The following is a 20,065-nucleotide window of genomic DNA, read 5'->3' as shown; positions in this document are numbered from 1 at the left end:
CTATACTCTGGTACACATTTATTTAACCAAATCTCTATTGTATATTACATTGTTTCCAGTTATTGATTATAAATAACCCTGTGATAATCCTTGTGGCTAAGTCTTTAAGCATATCCAAGATTATTTCCTTGTAAATTCCTAAAAGTAAGATTGTTGAGGTAAAAGATTCTCTCGCTTCTCTTTTACCACTCACACTAGGCAGTATAACACTGAACAGGTACAGAACAATTACATGCTAATTTGAGACACCAGAATAAGTAAGCAAGGCACTAGAAAATTCTCTGAAGACATCCAAGAAAAGGAAAACAAACGTGGGCACTTTCTCTTATTCTCATTAACTTCAGTACCTTCTCTAAATTGCCCAGGAAGGCTTAAGTATCATTTTACGTAAAGCAAAGAGGTGAATGTTATAACCTCTAAAAGGCTTCTAGAGCTAACAAGTTTACCTTAATTTGGAGAAATGAAAACTGTTGTGACAGAAAAGTAAGAATATAAAGATAACTTTCTCTGAAGAATCTGTATTCTTACCTTTTGATGGAACTGAAGAAATCCCAAATCTGTAGAAAGAAAAACAAGCTAAATTTTAGGAAGTTGTTCACACTCCTGGTTGTCTGTCTCCGTGTCAAGTGTACATATGGCACTTCTTGCTTGTGATCTCAGGCCTTGCAATCATTAGCTAATTCTAACAACTCCATGAAAGAGGTTGAGTTTACTCTTTTTCTCACCAAGAGTCCAGAGAATAAGCTAAAAGGAAGCCTTATCAGAACTGGGAGTAGCAGTTAATTCCTGACTTTTACCTATTACAAAAACCCTGCTTCATAATAAAACCCAATCCATAGCTACGACATCTAAATTAGCAGAGACATTCTGAATAGAGCCAAAGGAGTGTTTCTTTTCAGCAAGGCCTCTATTCTATTTAAAATCAACAATTATAGTTAAAATCTAGGATCACATCCCCATACCCTCATACTATCACTATCTCAGGTCTAAAAGGCTGGGGACACTCACCTAGCTGCCCGGGCAGCTTTCTTACTCTCCAAGCTCACAGGTACATTGAATCGTTCAGCTCTCTTCTGCATTCTCTAAGTGATAACGGACAAAAGAAGGGGAAGAGAAAAATTCAATTTCTGGTTTCCTTCTTTTAAAGGAAAATTTGTTTGAGGTGTGTATCTTTAGAACATCAGGAGTAATTTCTTAAGGTCTAAATTGAGAATACTGACAATCCTAGAGGATATCAGTTTGTATCCATCCTAGGGCTTAACTCAACAACCCTTTCCAGAAAGCAAACACAAAAAGACTATTATTACATTCATGTCCTCAAAAACAAAAGGAAAGGAATAAAATAAAACCCACATTCTGCACGAAGCCAAGAAGACAAAAGCTGTGTTTGGTTGACCTTTGAAAAGGGATCAAAGGAACAGCTTGGTTCCAACACTAGTGGTACTCTTTTAGTCAGAAATGAGGCAGCATTGTCCTATACCATCTCTACTTGAAAAGAACACAGATCTCAACTGGAACCTAGTTTCTGAGATCACGAGACAAAATCCAGAGAAATTTTAATTTCACCAGCTACTGAGAAGTAACTTAAGAGTGACATCCCCCCTTGTTACTTTTCATCTCTTTCAAGGTACAATCCTCCCAAACTCTTAACTTTAGTTTGTAAGCATCTTAGAAAGTTACCATGAAGACATAATACTATACACAAAAAGACTAGGGCTTCAAAGGTGACTATGCCAGCCCAAACATTTTCCCAAATATAACTGGTGGAAAAATATGTCAAAAAGGGCACAAAGGGTGAAGTGGTGTACCCACAACATGACTAACAACAATGTACAACTGAAATTTCACAAGGTTGTAAACTATCATAATCTTAATTAAAAAAAAAATGCTAAACAAAAAAAAAAGTGTCAAAAGATTTTTGTGACCAAAATTTGTCAATACTAATTTTCTGCCTATGAGTTAATTTTTAAAGTGATGGTACAGACAGAAATAAAGAGCAAGAAACAGAGAGATACATGTAGAGATTGCTCTTCTACTATGGAGTAGAATACCTACCTCAGTCTGCGGTATTTCAGATGTAATTTTTACCACTTTCTTCTCTGCTGCCCTAGAAAAGAGATTTTAAAAATCAGAAAACTAATATTCTGAACTAAAACCTTCGAATTCTATAAGAATTCACCTGAATCATGTCCTCTGTCCCATCTCCCTGTCTCACCCCTTAGTCCAAAAACACATGAAGCCCATTAGAACTTCAGTTCCCTGAACTGTCATCTATTGATAAAAGTTCAAATAGACTAACTTACTTTGCTAAAGCATAAGAAAGCAATCAGGAAAGACGTCTGGTTAAATATATTGGGGCTGAAGGGAAATACTCAAAGGACACCAGAAACCATTTCATTTACTTTTAGGAACTTTAAATTTATTTCTGGACTAATGACTATTCCTCCAACCCTCATTTAAATACCAGCTCTCAACTTTCATCACAACAACAACTAATGAGTGCTCTACAGCTCTGGTTTTCTTCTTTTACAAATCTCTTACTTCTCCCATGGGGACTGTAGCTCCAGCTGGAATAGTCAAAGTGGGACAAATAAAAATGCCGAAGGGAATAGGAAGAAAAAAGGCTAAGGAAAGTTTGAATTAGGAAAACATGGTAAGTTACTAGTCAAAAGGTTTAAGGGAAAACAAAAGAGGGGGGACCATAGGGGCGGGAGGCAAAGTTCGGAAGTACCCAGAATAAATGGAAGGGCATTAACCCTCCACCAAACAGCTCCCATAAAACTGTGGGTCATAACCAGTCTCATTAAGGTCCCTCATTTAGAGACATGGGCGGCTTTTGTTCCAATATCCCGGACACTTTTCCCATTTGATGCCCTGAAAGGTAGTAATGGTTTAATGGCATTTTCAGAGGAAGCAATTCTGGAACAGGAACTTACTTCTCTCCTCCATCCTTTTGTTGGAGGTCCTTGGACTGACAGATAAGCAATGGGTGCCCCCTGCTGACCATAACTAAGACTTACAATATTTAACTGCCTTGGCTGGGGAAAATTTGAAGAAAAAAAAAAAAAATCAAACTGGAAACAGAGGTATATTTTTGGAGAACATCAAGCCAAAGATTAAGAAAGAGGATCTCCTTTTGAATATTCAAAGGACCTAAATTAGCCCCGAATATTCTGACTTTTAAAGAAATTTCTGAATTCTTCCCACTTCCAGGTCATCCTTCCTTCCCCAACCCTCTCTTGTCTTGTTCTAGCAGAAAGGGTCACTGAAGTTTAATGTTTTAACTGAAGTCCAATGCCATTAAGAAAGCAGTCCTCTCTACCAACCTCAGGTTAATAATTTCCTCCACATTCCCATCCTGAAGCACCATCACTGCAGTAAACCTCAGGGCAGAAACGGAACCCCAGAGAGGAAGTTTCCTTCTGTTATGTTCCAACTCCCTCAGGCACAATTAAGCTCAACTAATAAGTAACACATTCTGGGAGTAATGAGAAATTTCTCTCCTATCCATAGTCACATGCAAAACATTCTCCAAACTATAAGGACCCAGAATCTCTGTATATACTTGAGTCTAACTACTAACTATCCCTCTAAAAAGCAGAATCACCACCCCCACACACTTTCAATTTCCTTGTTTAGAAATTCATTAATAAAATTAAAGTCCTTTAACCAAGAGAATTACAGATTTTATAAATTCTAAGGATAATGAACTTCTACACATTTTCAAACTTCATTAATTTTAACCCACACAAGCCAATTATCACTGTATTTATCTGATCTTCCTTCTTGCCCCAGAATTCCCCAAAACATCTTTATTTTAAAGTTATCCCATAAGCCATTTTCTCAAAGCATGTAAACCTCCTATGACGAAGATAACTAAAGAGCTTTAGAAAGCAGCAATATTTGACAAAATCTAATGAAACATTACATGCATATCCCCTGTAATGTATCAAATCCGTTACTAGGAATTTATCTTATGGACAAACCCGCATAAGTATAAAAACAGTTGCATAAGGACATACAGCACTGTAGTTTTTGCTATTATGAAGAATCTAAATGTCCATCAACAGGAGACTGGTGAAATTATTGTTCATCCATAGAATAAAGTACTATTAGCTGCTAGAAAGAGTGAGGTTCTAATTTGATAACTATCAAATCTGGGTGATGGGTAGATGGAGGTCTATCATCTCATAACTTCTGTATATACATGCGATTTCCCATGATAACAATCTAAAAAGAGACCCACCACTTACTGGGATAATTCTTCTTATTTCATAGGGGTGAGGTGAGGATTAAATGAGAATACACGCAAAACACTTAGAACCTTGCCTAGTACATAAGTAACAGTTAAATAAGGACATTATTATATGATGATATAGAAAGATCTCCAGATATGAAAAAACACAAGAAACCAACAATATGAATAGTGCGTGGACGTATATATCTATATACACATAAACACACACATCATATAAAATAGTCCAAAAGAGTATATTGAAAACCTCTGGGAAATCAGATGGGGGTGGACAAAGGGGAATTAAATTCTCAATTTATATACTCCTGTATGTACTGTTTCACTTTTTACCAGTACATATATTGTCTTTTATAACTAAGTACATTAATACAGCTATGAGGAACAAAAATGCTAAAAAGGACTACACTGTTCTTAATGTGCTGAAGTACAAGACAGCCAGACATTTGTGGAAAAACCCCAAATAAAAGATGTTTATGATCAACCTTGCAGGATGGTTTAAATAAATCAAGATCTAGTTTCCACTCTTGTACTTTGTCCTCTCCTCCTCCACTGTAAATCAAAAAGGAATAGAGAATACAGTGTTACCCGAGAGAGACATAACCTTTGCTAGCACCCTCCTCCTGAGAATCTGTATGATTCTCTATACAGACAGACACTCATCTACTTATGGTGGCACAACCAAGGCTAGAAGAATGAAACTTTGTGCTTGAAGTCTCCTGGTCCTAATTATCTATTACTAACCCAGAGACAAACTACTTTGCTTCACTACAACCATGTACTTGGAATGAAGTAGACACTTTTGAAAATGTATGATCTAATGGGAAATGAAAAACCCAATGGGAATGTATTAAGAGGTAAACGGAGTGAAACATTAAACCCCCCAAAAGCCTAGAACTGTCTGCTCTCTATTCAGATTATAAAAAAGGAATAGTTGTTACCACATCTAGAAGGACCCACAACTAAAATATACAACTACGTACTGGCGGGGATTTGGGGAGAAAAAGCAGAAAAAATAAAAAATTTTAAAAAGGGATAGTTACACAAATGTTGGAGAGGTTGTGGAGAAAAAGGAAGCCTCATACACTGCTGGTAGGAACGCAAACTGGTGCAGCCACTATGGAAAACAGTATGGAGATTTCTCAAAAAATTAAAAATAGAAATACCATATGACCCAGCCATCCCACTACTGGGTATCTATCCAAAGAACTTGAAATCAGCAATTCCAAAAGTCTCATGCACCCCTATGTTCACTGCAGCATTATTTACAATAGCCAAGACGTGGAAGCAACCTAAGTGCCCATCAACTGATGACTGGATAAAGAAGATGTGGTATATATATACAATGGAATACTACTCAGCCATAAAAAAGGATAAAATCATCCCATTAACAACAACATGGATGGAGCTTGAGGGTATTATGTTAAGTGAAATAAGCCAGATAGAGAAAGACAGTCTCTGTATGAGTCCACTCATATGTGGAAGCTAAACATGTAGACAAAGAAAACAGATGAGTGGCTACCAGGGGAAAGGGGGCGTAGGGGAGGGCACAAAGGGTGAAGTGGTGCACCTACAACACGACTGACAAACAATAACGTACAACTGAAATTTCTCAAGGTTGTAAACTATCATAACCTCAATAAAAAAATTTTTTAAAAAAGGGATAGTTACACATCAACAGTTTTTTCAGGGGGCTCTTCCTCTTTGACAGGCAGTTCTATGGGCTTTGGTTCTTCTTCCTAAAACCAATGAAACAAGATGGTTAACATAAATCAAGAGTAAACACCCATCAAGAATTATTTGAGAACTCCAAAATGAATCGGGTCTTTCAGAACCTTCATTCCCCCTCCATACACCCCTAACAAGTTAGCATTTAGCCGTCTAACGACTGATGTTAAGTAATGTGGCCAAGGTAGTGGCACATTGCCAGGCCAATGACAAATCTTACTCTCTCCAACTCACCTCTGTTTCATCTCCCAGTACATCTTCTTCATTTGCCTCCTCTTCAGCTAAAGAATATTAAAATATTCAGGTCAAGCCCTGCTACAACACCATCGTGATCACTGTACTTAGGCTAAAATTATTATCAGTGTGCTTTCCCAAAGTAAAATTCAATCATGAAGGGAGAACTGATGTTCATAAAATTTGCTCCATATGGAGAAGATAAAAGCATATTCTCTACCTAACATGAATGCAAAGTTGAACTCCAGTTGGACTGAAGAACTGAATGTGATGAGGTCGAACTATAACATTAAAAAAAGCAATGTGGGAGAGTATCTTTAAGATTTAGTGGTGGTTAAGGATTTCTAAAAAAACCCAGAAGCCAAAGAAATATGCAAAGTATTGCAGATTTTTCAAAACTAAGGAAAGACAACATGGAAAAAGAGAAAAATGACAAAGATGATACCTGTGTCTGAAACCAGTAAGGGAATAGTTACTAGAATATACAAGAACATAACATAGAATATAAAAGAAACGCCTGCAATCTAACAAGCAAATGATGGGAACCCCAAGAGAAAAATGGGCAAAGGAGAAACCCAAAGAACCATGAATATAAGAAATGTTTAAACTTTTTAATAATTAGAGGAATGTAAACTGAAACTAACAGATTGGCAAAAATTAAGCCACTTGATAGGATAATGCCAAGTTCAGGTTTGTGGAGGAGATACAAGAACCCTCACATACTGATGACGAATGTATAAGTTATAGGGCAATTCTGGAAAACAATTTGGCAATGCTTAGTCACAGTAAATATACACTTATGAATAGATGTTAATTAGAAATCCCATTCCTGGGCATATACCCCAGAAAGACTCACATAGGAATAGAAGGGAACATGAAAAAAGTAATTCAGGAGGCAATATAGGTGTCTGTCACTGAGTGAATTAATTAAATGTGGTAGAGTCCATGTATCATAAAATATCATGCAGAAATTGGAATCAATAAACTAGATAACCACACAGCCACAGGCCACATGAATACATCTTTAAAAACAGATTGTGGGCCAGCACGGTGGCACAGCAGTTATTCGCACGTTCGGCTTCGGCTGCCCTGGGTTCACTGGGTCGGATCCCAAGTGTGGACCTACGCACTGCTTATCAAGTCATGCTGTGGTAGACATCCCATATATAAAAGAGAGGAAGATGGGCACAAATGTTGGCTCAGGGCCAATCTTCCTTAGCAAAAAGAGGAGGATTAGCAGTCGATGTTAGCTCAGGGCTAATCTTCCTCAAAAACCCAAAACAAAAAACCCAAAACAAAAAACCCAACATAGTACTTAGAGAAAAAAGTGAGAAATAAAATAAGGCTATTGCCTCATTGACAAGTATATAAAAATACTGTACATGAAACAACACTATATGGTTTACAAGGACAAAGACAAAAAATGTATATCACATTAGAATGGTTGCCTGAGGGAGTCGGGGTGGAAAGAATGGGAATAATAGGGAATAAACAAATAAAAATTTAGAGAGGGGACCTGTACAACCTGGGATGATAGTATGCCTCAAATGAAGTTGTGCTTGTTTTCTTTTTAAAAAGGCAAAATTAAAGACTGTCTAAGCTAGGAGAGACCAGAGATTACCCAGGTTTATGGATTTCAAGGGTGGAGACACTTGTCTCATTTCATAGATCAGAACAGACACTTAGCCATGTAAACAGTGACTGTCCAAAGTTACCTAGTAAATTTCTGGCATAAGAGGAAGAATTAGAATTCAAATCTTCCAATTTTCAGTTTAATGATAGCTGTTTTATCATACTTCCTTTTAACTAATTTCTTGAAATGAAATTATGTCTTAAAGTAAAGGGGACAGAGTATTTCTTTGCATTATAACCACTGTTTCGGATGACCAAGAGTTTTCTTGGTACAGTTAATTAGGAGCTTACATCACCAACAACCTAAAGGAAAAGAATATTTCATCTGGCAGAGCCTAAAAATTAATCCCCTCACTCACATCGCTCTTTGCCTCCACAAAGCACTCACCATGCTCTTCAAGATATGCCTGGAGCCTGTTGATGAGATCTTGTTTTATTCCCTTGGTCTCCAAACCACGAGCAAGACACTCCTGCTTTAGTTCGGCAAGCTGAGAAAAAAGAATAAAGCTTTTCTTCAGTTAACAGAATGAACCTTGTGGGGGAAAATAAGAGATAGTTCTCCCAAGGAAGAAAAAGAAAAGAAAGTTCAATCCCAAACTACTCTTAATCCCACCAAACCTCTAGGTCCTCAAAGATGGTCCACTGCCCCCTAACGATATTCAATATGCAAGAGGACTTTTCTAACAGATAGTGAAAAACAAACATCCTATTTTAGTAAAATTCTGATTTATTCATGCAACTATTTATTATTACAATTCTTTAGATATTTCTGAGGGGAAAAAAGGGTTTTTTTCTTCTCCTGAAAAATCACTTTACCAGCTGGTATACGCAAAGAATGAATCTTTAAGTAGAAAATCCAATTATCTAAAAGAAGATTCTTCTTAATATCTATTTTCCCAGATCCTTTACTACAATCTACCATATACGTGCAAACAAGTCTGACCTAGAATCAGGTGATGTGTTGGCTAGCTTAATGTCAACAGTGAATCAATGAAAGGATCTATGTCAAAATGGAAAAAAAAACATCTAATGGCATGCCAGAGAGTTCTCTTGAAGATTTTCTTTCTTTCTTTTTTTGAGGAAGATTAGCCCTGAGCTAACATCTGCTGCCAATCCTCCTCTTTTTGCTAAGGAAGACTGGCCCTGAGCTAACGTCTGTGCCCATCTTCCTCTACTTTATATGTGGGACACCCGCTACAGCATGGCTTGACAAGCAGTGCAAAGGTGTGCACTCATGATCTGAACTGGTGAACCCCGGGGCTGCCGCAGCGGAACATGCGCACTTATTGCGCACTTAACCACTACACCACTGGGCTGGCTCCCTATTGAAGACTTTTAAACCAGCAATTTGACTAAAGATATAACAGAGATGTTTATCAACTTTGCAGATAATACAAGGAGGAAGAATTGATAGATTACTGACAGAACTAATGGGGAGGGGGGCAGCGATGCTCTTCAGGGAGAACAATGAGCCAAAATGAAGATTCAATTCAGAAAGAATAAAGTGTATGTATAAAGTTCTACACTTATATTCAAAACAAATTATTCAAAAACCAGATGAGAAGATGTGGCTCAAGAGTAACTCAAAGGATAAAGACCTCAGGGTTTTTGATGATTACAAGTACAAAGAGGGCTAACAGTATGATTTGCCACCAAAGTAATTCTAGTTTATGGGTAACTGAAAAATAGAATCTATATTAAATGATGTAATAGTCTTACTGGGCTCTATTAGATTCTTATTTTAAGAAGCATAACGACATGCTGATCCAAGGAAAAGAGGCAGGGAAAAAAATGCTCCAGAAATCCTATATGCAGACCAATACACAAGTAGATGTTTGGCCTGAAAGAATACCAGTTTTGAAGTACAGATCTAAGACCACCCAGTAGAAGTTAGAAAGCATATTCCTATAGAAGAAAGAACTTTACAACTTTTAAGGGAATATGCTGGGCATCTCTAGAAGGTTTTCAATCAAGGGAGGATTTGGAAATGGAGAGGAGAGCTTTTCTTCCTCCACAATGATTGGGCAGATGGGGCATTGAGTGAGTGGGGCAGGCAGGAAGGGATACTGTGTGGAGAAGTGTCCTGCTCAACAAGCCAACAGCACTCTCTACTGAGAAACATGCTAAGTAAACCCACTAAAAGTATGGAGTGGCTGCACAGCATAACATGGCCTCTTAAGTCAGACTACCTGGGTTCAAATTCCAGCTTGACCATTTACAGCTGTGTAACCTTGGGTGAGTAACTTAACCTCTCTGTGCCTCAGTTTCCCTTGAAATGGGGATAATGCAACAGCACCTATAGCATAGCATTGTTATGAAGATTAAGCCAGCAAATATTTGTAAAGCATTTAGAATAGTACTTGGCAGCTAGTCAGCACTTCATAAGTGTTAGATACTGACACTGCATCAAGGATTAGACACAAGATTAGACAGAATCATTTCTTCTCATATTTCTGAATTTCACAAATCAATAAACTTTAAAGAGGTAGGCTGATAGGGTTGCTGACTTTTTACAATATTCCAACCAGGTCATGGACTGATGCCTTTGTAAAAAAAAAAAATAAAAACCAGTCACTAGAAAAATGATGATGCACTTGGATGAAGCAGTGATGTCAAACTGCTATAGGTTTCTAAAAGCTTACTCAATTTTTTTTACTTATCTCATCACTAACCAGTAACAAACAGATGGTTCATGGACCAGCACATGCCTGCAGACCATACCTTGAATAGTAGTAATCTAGAATCTAGACTCTAAGTGATCCTAAGGTCTATTTCTTAAGTAAGAATCTCAATCTTTCCCACGTTGGCACTTTATTTTCTTTCAGCTTCCTGGAGAACAAGTCTTTTGATTTCAGTTACACTTTAAAAACTTCTCTTGGTTTGTTATAAACGTATTATGTTCACTGTAGAATAGTTTAAAAATTCTGAAAAATATAGAGGAAAATAAGTCTTTTCTAACCCCAGCACTTAGAGATCACCTAACATTTTAAACATATCATTTGTAGTATGTGTATATGTATATATGTGTGTGGGGGGGTGGGTTTGGAGGGTGTTGGTTGTTTCTTTACAAAGCACTATAGCTGCTTTATTTCCTGTAATTCCTAATCTTCCCTCAGAAGCTTCCATTCCTCCACCCCCCCTCCCCCGCCCCGATCCCTTGGGTTTAAGCAACATCTTTTGGTAAATATTCAGGCAATTCAAAGTTCAACTCTAATAGAGTTGTTCCTCCCTTCTCCAAAATTGTGCCTAGATATAGGCAAAAGTTTACAAAAATTTCCAGATAACAGGAAAATGGACAGCCAGTGACAGTTTTTGCATAGGATGCTGATCTAGTATGGTCTCATCTAGACTTGGAGCTGACTGACTGGTACAGTTGGTTGTTTAGTGTGGAGAGCACCCATCACTGCTGACCACTGACCTAGCCATTGCCTCTGGCCACTGAAATCTCAGCCCCCACAGGCTCCAGTCCCTAACCTCAGGGCTCTGGTTCATTCAGCAGTCTTCTCAGTACCTACACATCCCCTCTCTGGTCAAATGAGACTGTCACACACAGTTTTTATATATTGTTGTACTACTTCAGGTATTATATTGTGGGTTCTGCTCATATACTTGAACATTACTTCAAAAGGGAAATAGATGAGTAAAAACAAAAAATAGCTGAAAATGAAGTCATTTCTTTTCCCACATTTCATTTCGGTACAATTACGTTAATAGAACAAAAACCTTTCAAAGCCTGAAATAAGAACTAACTTATAATATCAAATTTTACCCCTTTTTATATGCATTTGACTTTAAAATATTTTAAAAGAACATATTGATTAAGTGATTGATTGATTTTAAAGTCTGTTTTTTAATTTTTTTTTCCTTCTTCTTCTTCTCCCCAAAGCCACCCAGTACATAGTTGTATATTCTAGTTGTAGATCCTTCTGGTTGTGCTGTGTGGGACGCCGCCTCAGCATGGCCTGATGAGCAGTGCTAGGTCTGCACCCAGGATCTGAACTGGCGAAACCCTGGGCCGCCAAAGCGGAATGCACAAACTTTACCACTCAGCCACGGGGCCAGCCCCCTAAAAGAACATATTTAAAAAAAGCAAGGTACATTGTGTGAATTATATCTCCATAAGGCTATTTAAAAAAACTAAATTATAGAACATTGTATACAGAATACTAACATTAATGTAAAAAATAATACGCACATGCACACATATACTCCACCTCATATGATGTATATACACAAGATGCCTAGACAAGAAACAGATAAATTGATACTTATCTGTTACTGGTTGAATCTGGGAAGCAGCAGCTTGTTGAGAAGTGTAGGAGGGAAACTTTTTACCATACACCCTTTTGTACCTTTAGAACTGTGAACTTGTGCATGAATTACCTATTCAAAAATTAATTCTAAAAATCTTATTTTTCAGTATCAACAAGGCATTTTCTATTCTACCCATCCAACCTACAGAGAAAAGACAGATCAGTTGACCACAGAATACATTTGACATTAATCAGTCATTGCCCTATGATTTCTTCTAGTTTACTAATCTTGAATTTTGATTCATCTGTTATCTCTCGATCTGGTCAGTAAACTCATTTGAGAGCAGAGACGTTTTAACTCTTTATAACATTTCATACAATAGGAACTCAAATTCATTTTCAGGTACTAATACATGCCAGGCAAAGGGCTAAGTACTTGGAAGGTAATTTCCTCATGTAATCCTTACAACAAGCTTATGTGGTTGGTATTATACCACCATTTTATAAATTAAGAAGATGAGGGTTAAAGAGATTCAATAATTTGCTTAAAAAAATCCACAGCTAGAAAATAGTAGAGCCAATATGCCAGCTCAGGTCTCTCTAAGCCCAATCTTAAATACCAAGGTGCTGACACTGCTCTCATGCGCGCCCCCCCCCACAAAGTAGTCAAGTGTGAAAATTTAAGTCAGAACATGTCATTCTTCTACTCAAAAATCCATCACTGGTTTCCTCTCTCATCAAGGGTAAAAGCCGGAGTCCTAATGATCACCTATAAAGTCCTCCTATAACACTTTGCACAAGGCTCACTCCTTCACCTCCTTAACGTCTTTGCTTAAACATCACCTTCTCGATGAGGCCTTCCCTAGTCACTCTATTTAAAATTACAATGTCCTTCTTCCCACTGTACTCCCTATCCCCCTTCCTCTTTTTCGCCATAGACCTTACCACTATTTGACATACTATAAAGCTTATTTACTTATTCTGCCTTCCCCCAGTAAAGTATAAGCTCCATGACAGTAAGAATTTTGTCTGCTTTGTTCATTGCTGTATCCCCAGCACCTATGGTAGCTGGCACATGGTAAGCATTCCATAAATATTTTTTTAAAAAGTCTCAAACCTTTATTATTAGCTCTCAGCTCTTGAGCAGGAAACCCACATTTCCAACTGACTACTACATATCTCCAAGAGCCTGTCTCAAAGACTCTTAAGCCCAAAACTGAACTTAATCTTCTCTCCTGCACAAAACTGGCTTCTCCTCTTCCTCCCAACCTAGACCAAAGGTACCACTACTTAAATCTTGGAGTCATCTTTTATTCCTCCCACATCCAACTGATCTATAAATACTTACAATTCTATATCCCAAATTTCTTTCAAATTCATTCTCATTCTAACAACCACTATATTATTTCAGGTCTTACTAAGTTTATTCACTTGACAAATAACTATTGAGTACTCATTGCGTGTCAAGCATTATCTTACATACAGGGAAACAATCATAAGCAAAACAAAGAGTTCCTGACCACATGAAACTTACAATCTAGTAGGGAAACAAGGTAATCACTAATTATATACATAATGTTTAACTGACTAAAAAAATACAGAGTCCTATAAAAGTGCTCTGACCATGTGCGTAGATAGGGAGAACCCATCCCACTGAAGGGTTTCTTGGGTACGTGATGTTTGACTGATACCTGAAGGGCAACTAGTAGTTAGGTAGACAAAGGTGTGGAAGATGGAGGTAGGAGGAGCACTGTAGCTAAAAGCACGTGTTAAAAGTTCTGGATTCTGAAGTAAGGAGAAGCAGTAGTACATAGCAATTAAGAAAATGAATTCTGGAGACAGACTGCCCAGATCCGAGCCACCCCTTAGCTGTGCTACTTAGAGCAAGTTACTCAGTTAACCTCTCTGAGATTCTGTTTTTCTCATTTTGAAATGGGGATAATAGAGCCATCTTATAGGGTTACTGTGAGAATTAAATCAGTTAATGTATGTAAATAGCTTTGACCAGTGCTTGCCACATAGTAAATGCTATCTAAGTGTCAGCAATTAATGAACACAGCCATTCTAAGGAACGAAATAAAATAAAGCCACTGTGGTTGGACTGTGAGAAACTAAGCTGAAGAGATTGGCAGGGATATAACTAAAAGGTTTTAAGCAGGGGAGTGACCACTACAATAAAAATCTAACTGGTGAAATCTCTCCCTCTCCAGACCCCATCCTCTGCACGGCCAGAAGAACAAAAACTGATCATGTCAGCTCCCCCTTTCAGATTTCCAAAGGCGCCCCACCTCCTGCCTACATGACAAACACTGAATGCCTTACACAATTTAGAAGCCCCTTTTCAATATCACTCCAATCTCTCTTTATAGTCACACAGTTCGCCCACTTTCCTTTCTGATCTTCAACCACTTACATATACGCACTTTATGCTTCGATATTACAAATGTCTCACTGTTCTCAACAGTGTGACACTAGTACACCCCTGTGGTTCTCTCCTCTGCAGTAGTCCCTTTTGGCACCATTGACTGGAGATCTGGCACTATTACAGTTCAAGGCATCTTCACCCACAATTCAGTCTCTTTCCAACTGTGTTAGAATAACTGCATTTCTACAGAATCATCAGAAATTTGCAGTTGATGTGGACTTATGTATCAATTCAAATAGACAATATTTTTCCTTCCTACTTCAAAGTTTGTTCCTTTCCTCTGAGAACCCTACTAATGCCCCCAATTCTCTTTGTAAGAATGGAAAGACTTTTTTTAAAAAAAGATAAAACCCTAAGTCAACCCCAAACTCAGGATCACTCCATCAAGATCAACAGTGGAACTAAACGTTAACTGTCCTAAAAGTCAAAATTAAAGGCATGGGTTCTTAACCAGAGGTCTACGGACTCCTCAGAGTTACAAGGTAGTTTTATGAAGCCCCTCAAATCACATGCAAAGTATGTGTAAAGGCCTTTTTCTGGGGAGAGGGTCCATACCTTTCATGAGAGTTTCAAAGATATCTGTGACCTCCAAAAGGTTAAGAAGTGCTCTAGAGAAAAAGCAAAGACAAGCAAAAGTGATTAAAAGAGTGAATCCTCTTCAGGCTGTCAGGAGTGCCTCATGCTCTCTCAGTCTGTAACACCTGAAATCAGGTCAAGGGACATTATCCAATCAAAATCAAATTTAAGGGGCCAGCCCCATGGCTAAGTGGTTAAGCTTGCACGCTGCACTGTGGCGGCCAGGGGTGTTGGCCAGTTCCAATCCTGGGCACAGACCTAGCACTGCTCATCAAGCCATGCTGTGGGGGCCTCCCATATAGAACTAGAAGGACTTACAACTAGGATATGGAACTGTGTACTGGGGGACTTTGAGGAGGGAAAAAAAAAAAGAGGAAGATTGGCAACCAATGTTAGCTCAGGGCCAATCTTCCTCACACACACACACATAAAAACAAATACAGACCTGACAAATACAGATTTCATGGAAGGAGGAACTCCACAAACCAACACAAAATCCATAAATGTAAGTCACAAGACTGGTGACTTACTTCAGGAGTTTCAAAAATGGGATTAATTGGAAGAAAACATTAGATCTTCTACTCATATTTCCTTATTCATTCAAAAATTCCTTTTATGTATATCTTTTATAAAATAGACAACAAAATGGCAGTACATGATTTATGTAAGTACCATACATATAATGGAGGTGACTGCTCAGGTTTTTTTACTTATTGTGATATTAAGAGACTACTGATGTAATCTACACATTTCAGTACAACTAACTTAACAGGAACTCCAAGATAACACAAAAACCCACTAGCATAATTTAGAATCCAAGAGTAAGAAATCTATCAGCTTTCACAGAAAGGCTAATTGGTGTCAACCAATAAGTGACTAAAAGGATCTCTCCCTACACGTTTTTTTTTAAGCTCATCAAGCTCCAAAGGATCAGTTTTCGGATTAGGCTAAACCAGCCTGGTTTGTCCAAGGTCCCCAGAACGATGTGACCAAAACATGCGATGGGAAAACTACTTGTGAAACCACAAATAAACAACTAATCAAGATATTCTCTTAATTCACCCTAAAAGAAACTAGTTTTCTCTTCCAGGAGAATAAATATCTAAATGTGAGAAAGCTACCAAGATTCTCAAAAGACACAACTTACAACGGCTTCTGTGGTTAAGAGTGTCACCCAATGGAGACACCAACAGATGCAGGGGCCGTGCGCGAAATGAAACGGGACAGAGAGAACCCTAACCTTGGCAATGTTTTTCCAAACTATCCCAGCTCTGGGCGAGTTGTCTGTCTGGCAGGGGGCGCGGCGGGGGAGGCCGGCGGACGGAGAACCGCGTGAGAGAAAAACTCTGCCGTCGGCGGGATGCGTGCCTCTCCTAACTCTAAAGGCTCCGAAACCCAGGCTTCCACGCGGAGGCCTATCTTCCGAGGCCTCTCCTCAGGTTTCAAAGTTCGCCCCGGGGGCGCAACCCCGCCTGAAAAAAGGAGCGGAAGCATTTTCTGGATCACGTTTGAGACTCACAGAGGTAGAAAACACAAAGGTGCCATCGTGTGCTAACGGGAATCCCAGCTTCGGACAGCAGACAGGAAAGCATCAAGCCGGGGAAGAAAATGGGGCGCTGGGTCCGGCGCGGGGCAAAGAGGAGGGGACCACTGACGTAATGCAGCTCCGACGAGAAACGAGGACGGAGGATAACAGGTTGAAGGCACCTGCACCACCCGGTGGGGAAAGGTGACGGACGACACGAAGAAAGGAGCCGGAATAACAAGACACTGCCGTGAGGAGAAATGGGGAATTAGGGAAGGCGGATGGGAAAAATGGGAGGCACAAAAGAAAAGAACTACGGCGGGAGCCGGAAAACGAAGTGAGAAAGCCCGGAAAGAGAGCACGGAGGAAAAGGCGCAAGCCACCGGCGGAATTCCGTCCCCGGAGAGCCCAGCCCAGCCCTTCCCCCTTCCCGCTACCTTCAGCTTGTGGAGCTCCACCGTCTCCGCCGCCATCTTGTTACCCCTCCACTCCGCCGGGCCCCCACCGCTGCCTCCGCCTCCAGGAGCTCCCGCCGGGGCGCGGCCAGCCACGGCCGACCAATCGCTGCCACTCTTACTCCCACCTCAGGCCATCAACTCTCCCCATTAGCCAACAGCTGGCGTCGCTCTCACTCCTCTAAGCAGCTCTCCCCACCTCTCTCAGAAGGTGGGACAGAGAGAAGGGCGGGTTCTGCACCTTCCGAACGACGGAAGTGGCGGCCAATTGTGCGTCTCCATCGGAGACCGCCAGCCAATGGGTGGCGGCAGCGCTGATTCTGCTCCACCAATCGGGACAGCGCAGATAGACAAGGGCGGCTGCTTCCTGGAGACCACAGGTGTGAAAGCGAGCGCCGCGCCCCAGGCTGGACGGGCTTCTGTAGCTGGCAGGTAGGGGCTGCCGGGAGACTGGAAAGGGGCGCCGAGAAAAACGATGGGAGGCACAGGGGGCGGGGGCGAGGAGCGGCGGCGAACTAAATACCGAGAGAAGCGCTGAAGAGACCCCTGAGGGGAGCCGACGAACGAGAGAGGGAAGCTGGGAGGTGTACGGGGCGGGTTCAGCACTAGGGTTTAGGGAATTTTAGGTAGAGAGGGGCGGGCGAGAGCGGCTTCCTAACTAGGCATCATCAACTTTAGAGCTAGCACGATTTTAAAGGGCCAAGTTCGGACGACCAGAGCCGCCGCTGGAGTCGGGGCTAGGGCTCCATCTCTCGCGACACTGAGCTCAGGTCCCTTCCTATCCAAAAGCCTTGGTCAAATTCTTGCAGTGCCCAGGCTTTCTCGACAGAAGGAATTGGGACACTGGCTGCTTGCTTACATGCCAAGGGGATGACACAGGAGGGGCAAGCCCCAGAGGAAAAGGTGGGGATTAGAAGTAGCTTTATCCCTGCGCCCCTCCTCAGTGGTTCCTTGATTGTGTCCTATGACCCTCTTCTGCAATTCTGGGTGTATGTAACCTCTCATGATTCCTTATTAACTTTTTCAGGAAAGTAAAGTGAGATACTTCTGTTTCTTTTGCTCCTTGAAGCAGGTGCCCCAAGCTTAGGCTTTTCCTTCAAGTTACAGTTGAAGTATAAAGATCAGAGTAAAAGTTACCATTGTGTCTCTAAAATGCAGAGAGGACTCTTGCCTTTTAAGTTTTTCCCCAAGTCTTCAGTTTTTCCTTTGTGCATGATGGGGGAGTTCTTTCATTCCAATAGAGTTCAAGGGATTTTGGTCATTCAGAAGACAGTTTCGGGAACAAACTCAAAGAGGGGGTGAGAGGAAACTGAGTTGGACTCCTGCCTGAACCCCCACTGTGGTAGGATGAATGTGGGGGTGGCACACAGCGAAGTAAACCCCAACACTCGAGTGATGAATAGCCGGGGCATCTGGCTGGCGTACACCATCTTGGTAGGACTGCTGCATGTGGTTCTACTCAGCATCCCTTTCTTCAGCATTCCTGTTGTCTGGACCCTGACCAACGTCATCCATAACTTGGTGAGCACTAAACCATGCCCTTATACCCACCCTAGGCCTTTCCCAACCAAAAACAATAAAACTGTCAATTACTTGGGGATTTATGTCTTCCTTTTGGGATCTTAGCATAATTCTTTGGCTGAAGGACTACCTTCTGCCCCCTTCCCTCCTCCCAGGCTATGTATGTCTTCCTACATACGGTGAAAGGGACACCCTTTGAAACCCCTGACCAAGGAAAGGCTCGGCTACTGACATACTGGGAACAGATGGACTACGGGCTCCAGTTTACCTCTTCCCGCAAATTCCTCAGCATCTCTCCTATTATACTGTGAGTCCAGGGGGAGATATGGGAGATGCTCCAAGAGCCAGGTATAAAGGCCCACAGGGAAGCGTTAGAAAAGCAGACTGCTCAGACCCTTTGAAGACACTGTGGTATAGTAGGTCTAAATCTCGGGAGAGTAGTAAAAGTAGAAGACAGCACTCGGGCATTCCTTGCTGCTTCCGTGGTGGTAGGGGAATGCAGAAGGGCCTAAGAAAAGATAAAATGCCAAGTAAAACCAAGTAATTTTACACTTCCAAAAGAAGGGAATAAAGGTAGAACTGATGTAAATCTGTGAAAACTGACTGTGGGGAGTGGAAGCAAAGAGCACTCTCATACAGGCTGAAACTGCTTCAGCTGTCATTTGCCCATGTCATTAACAGTTAAAAAACACACAAACTAACTTATAAATCTCCAGTTAAAGGTGCTATCTGATCATCTCCCCAACCCCAAAGTAAATACTGTTACTGGAGCTGGAATATTTCAGATATCCTAGGACTACACGCAGTAAAACTGGTCATTTAAAATAGAAAAAGTCACTGGAAAGGCATGAATATGGATAGGGAAGGCCAACTTCACTCAACATATTTCTTCTCTCCACAGCTACCTCCTGGCCAGCTTCTACACCAAGTATGATGCTGTTCACTTCCTCATCAACACAGCCTCATTGCTCAGCGTACTGCTGCCTAAGTTGCCCCAGTTCCACGGGGTTCGTCTCTTTGGCATCAACAAATACTGAGGGATGGGGCTGGGGACGACGTTGGGAACAAAGGGCTACAACATCCTTCCCTTCTCCATACTGTCTTCTCTATCTCGAAAGCCTGAGAACTATACAACCTTTCCCAAACTCCCAGGAAGAGAAAAGATTAGAATAAAGCAGCTCCCTGGGCCCAGCCCTGCTAGGAACAGGTTTCTTTGAATCAGGAAAGACAGGTGAGGTAAGAGCCAAATCATTCTCATCTGCAGCAGGAAGCCATGTTTGGGCAGCTTGTTTGGTGATTAAGTTTTTCCATAGCTTCCACCCCCACCACCTTCCAGCTCTATTTTGCTGTGTATTTTCCTTATAATAAAGATCATTTTTTTTCAGATATGGCTACAATTTGGTCAGCAGAAGGGTAGGAAGATGTCCTCATAAGACTGGGGAAGAAAGATGGAACAGTGACTTA

The 20,065-nt window shown here is 40.6% G+C and overlaps 2 protein-coding genes across 4 annotated transcripts in view; one reads left to right on the top strand and one right to left on the bottom strand.

The window, feature by feature from the left end:
* Positions 1 to 17,210, bottom strand: part of SARNP (SAP domain containing ribonucleoprotein) — a 41,400-nt gene extending 24,190 nt beyond the window's left edge. The window contains exons 1-7 of one of the 2 annotated variants that reach the window (XM_046682890.1): positions 17,063 to 17,210; positions 8,235 to 8,334; positions 6,215 to 6,261; positions 5,924 to 5,991; positions 2,056 to 2,107; positions 1,009 to 1,082; positions 529 to 557 (exon numbers count right to left, since the gene is read on the bottom strand). In XM_046682890.1, coding sequence (XP_046538846.1) covers positions 529 to 557; positions 1,009 to 1,082; positions 2,056 to 2,107; positions 5,924 to 5,991; positions 6,215 to 6,261; positions 8,235 to 8,334; positions 17,063 to 17,098 — 406 coding nt within the window. In that variant the 5' untranslated portion in view covers positions 17,099 to 17,210. The remainder of the gene's footprint in view (positions 1 to 528; positions 558 to 1,008; positions 1,083 to 2,055; positions 2,108 to 5,923; positions 5,992 to 6,214; positions 6,262 to 8,234; positions 8,335 to 17,062) is intronic. The other variant, XM_046682880.1, reaches the window with a different exon arrangement.
* A 153-nt stretch (positions 17,211 to 17,363) lies between these two features.
* ORMDL2 (ORMDL sphingolipid biosynthesis regulator 2) lies at positions 17,364 to 19,985 on the top strand. 2 transcript variants are annotated; one of them, XM_046682901.1, is made up of 4 exons: positions 17,364 to 17,512; positions 18,427 to 18,601; positions 18,757 to 18,908; positions 19,503 to 19,985. In XM_046682901.1, exons 1-4 carry the CDS (start codon positions 17,379 to 17,381, stop codon positions 19,636 to 19,638), a joined length of 597 nt encoding a protein of 198 aa, XP_046538857.1. In that variant the 5' UTR covers positions 17,364 to 17,378; the 3' UTR covers positions 19,639 to 19,985. The 2 variants fall into 2 exon arrangements, with proteins under 2 accessions (XP_046538857.1, XP_046538863.1); XM_046682907.1 differs by having other exon boundaries at positions 17,490 to 17,512; positions 18,322 to 18,601.
* Positions 19,986 to 20,065: the final 80 nt, after the last annotated feature.

The sequence above is a fragment of the Equus quagga genome, chromosome 1 (genome assembly GCF_021613505.1).
Source record: "Equus quagga isolate Etosha38 chromosome 1, UCLA_HA_Equagga_1.0, whole genome shotgun sequence".
In the NCBI taxonomy this organism is placed as follows: domain Eukaryota; kingdom Metazoa; phylum Chordata; class Mammalia; order Perissodactyla; family Equidae; genus Equus; species Equus quagga.
This window is presented reverse-complemented; position numbering and strand designations above follow the sequence as displayed.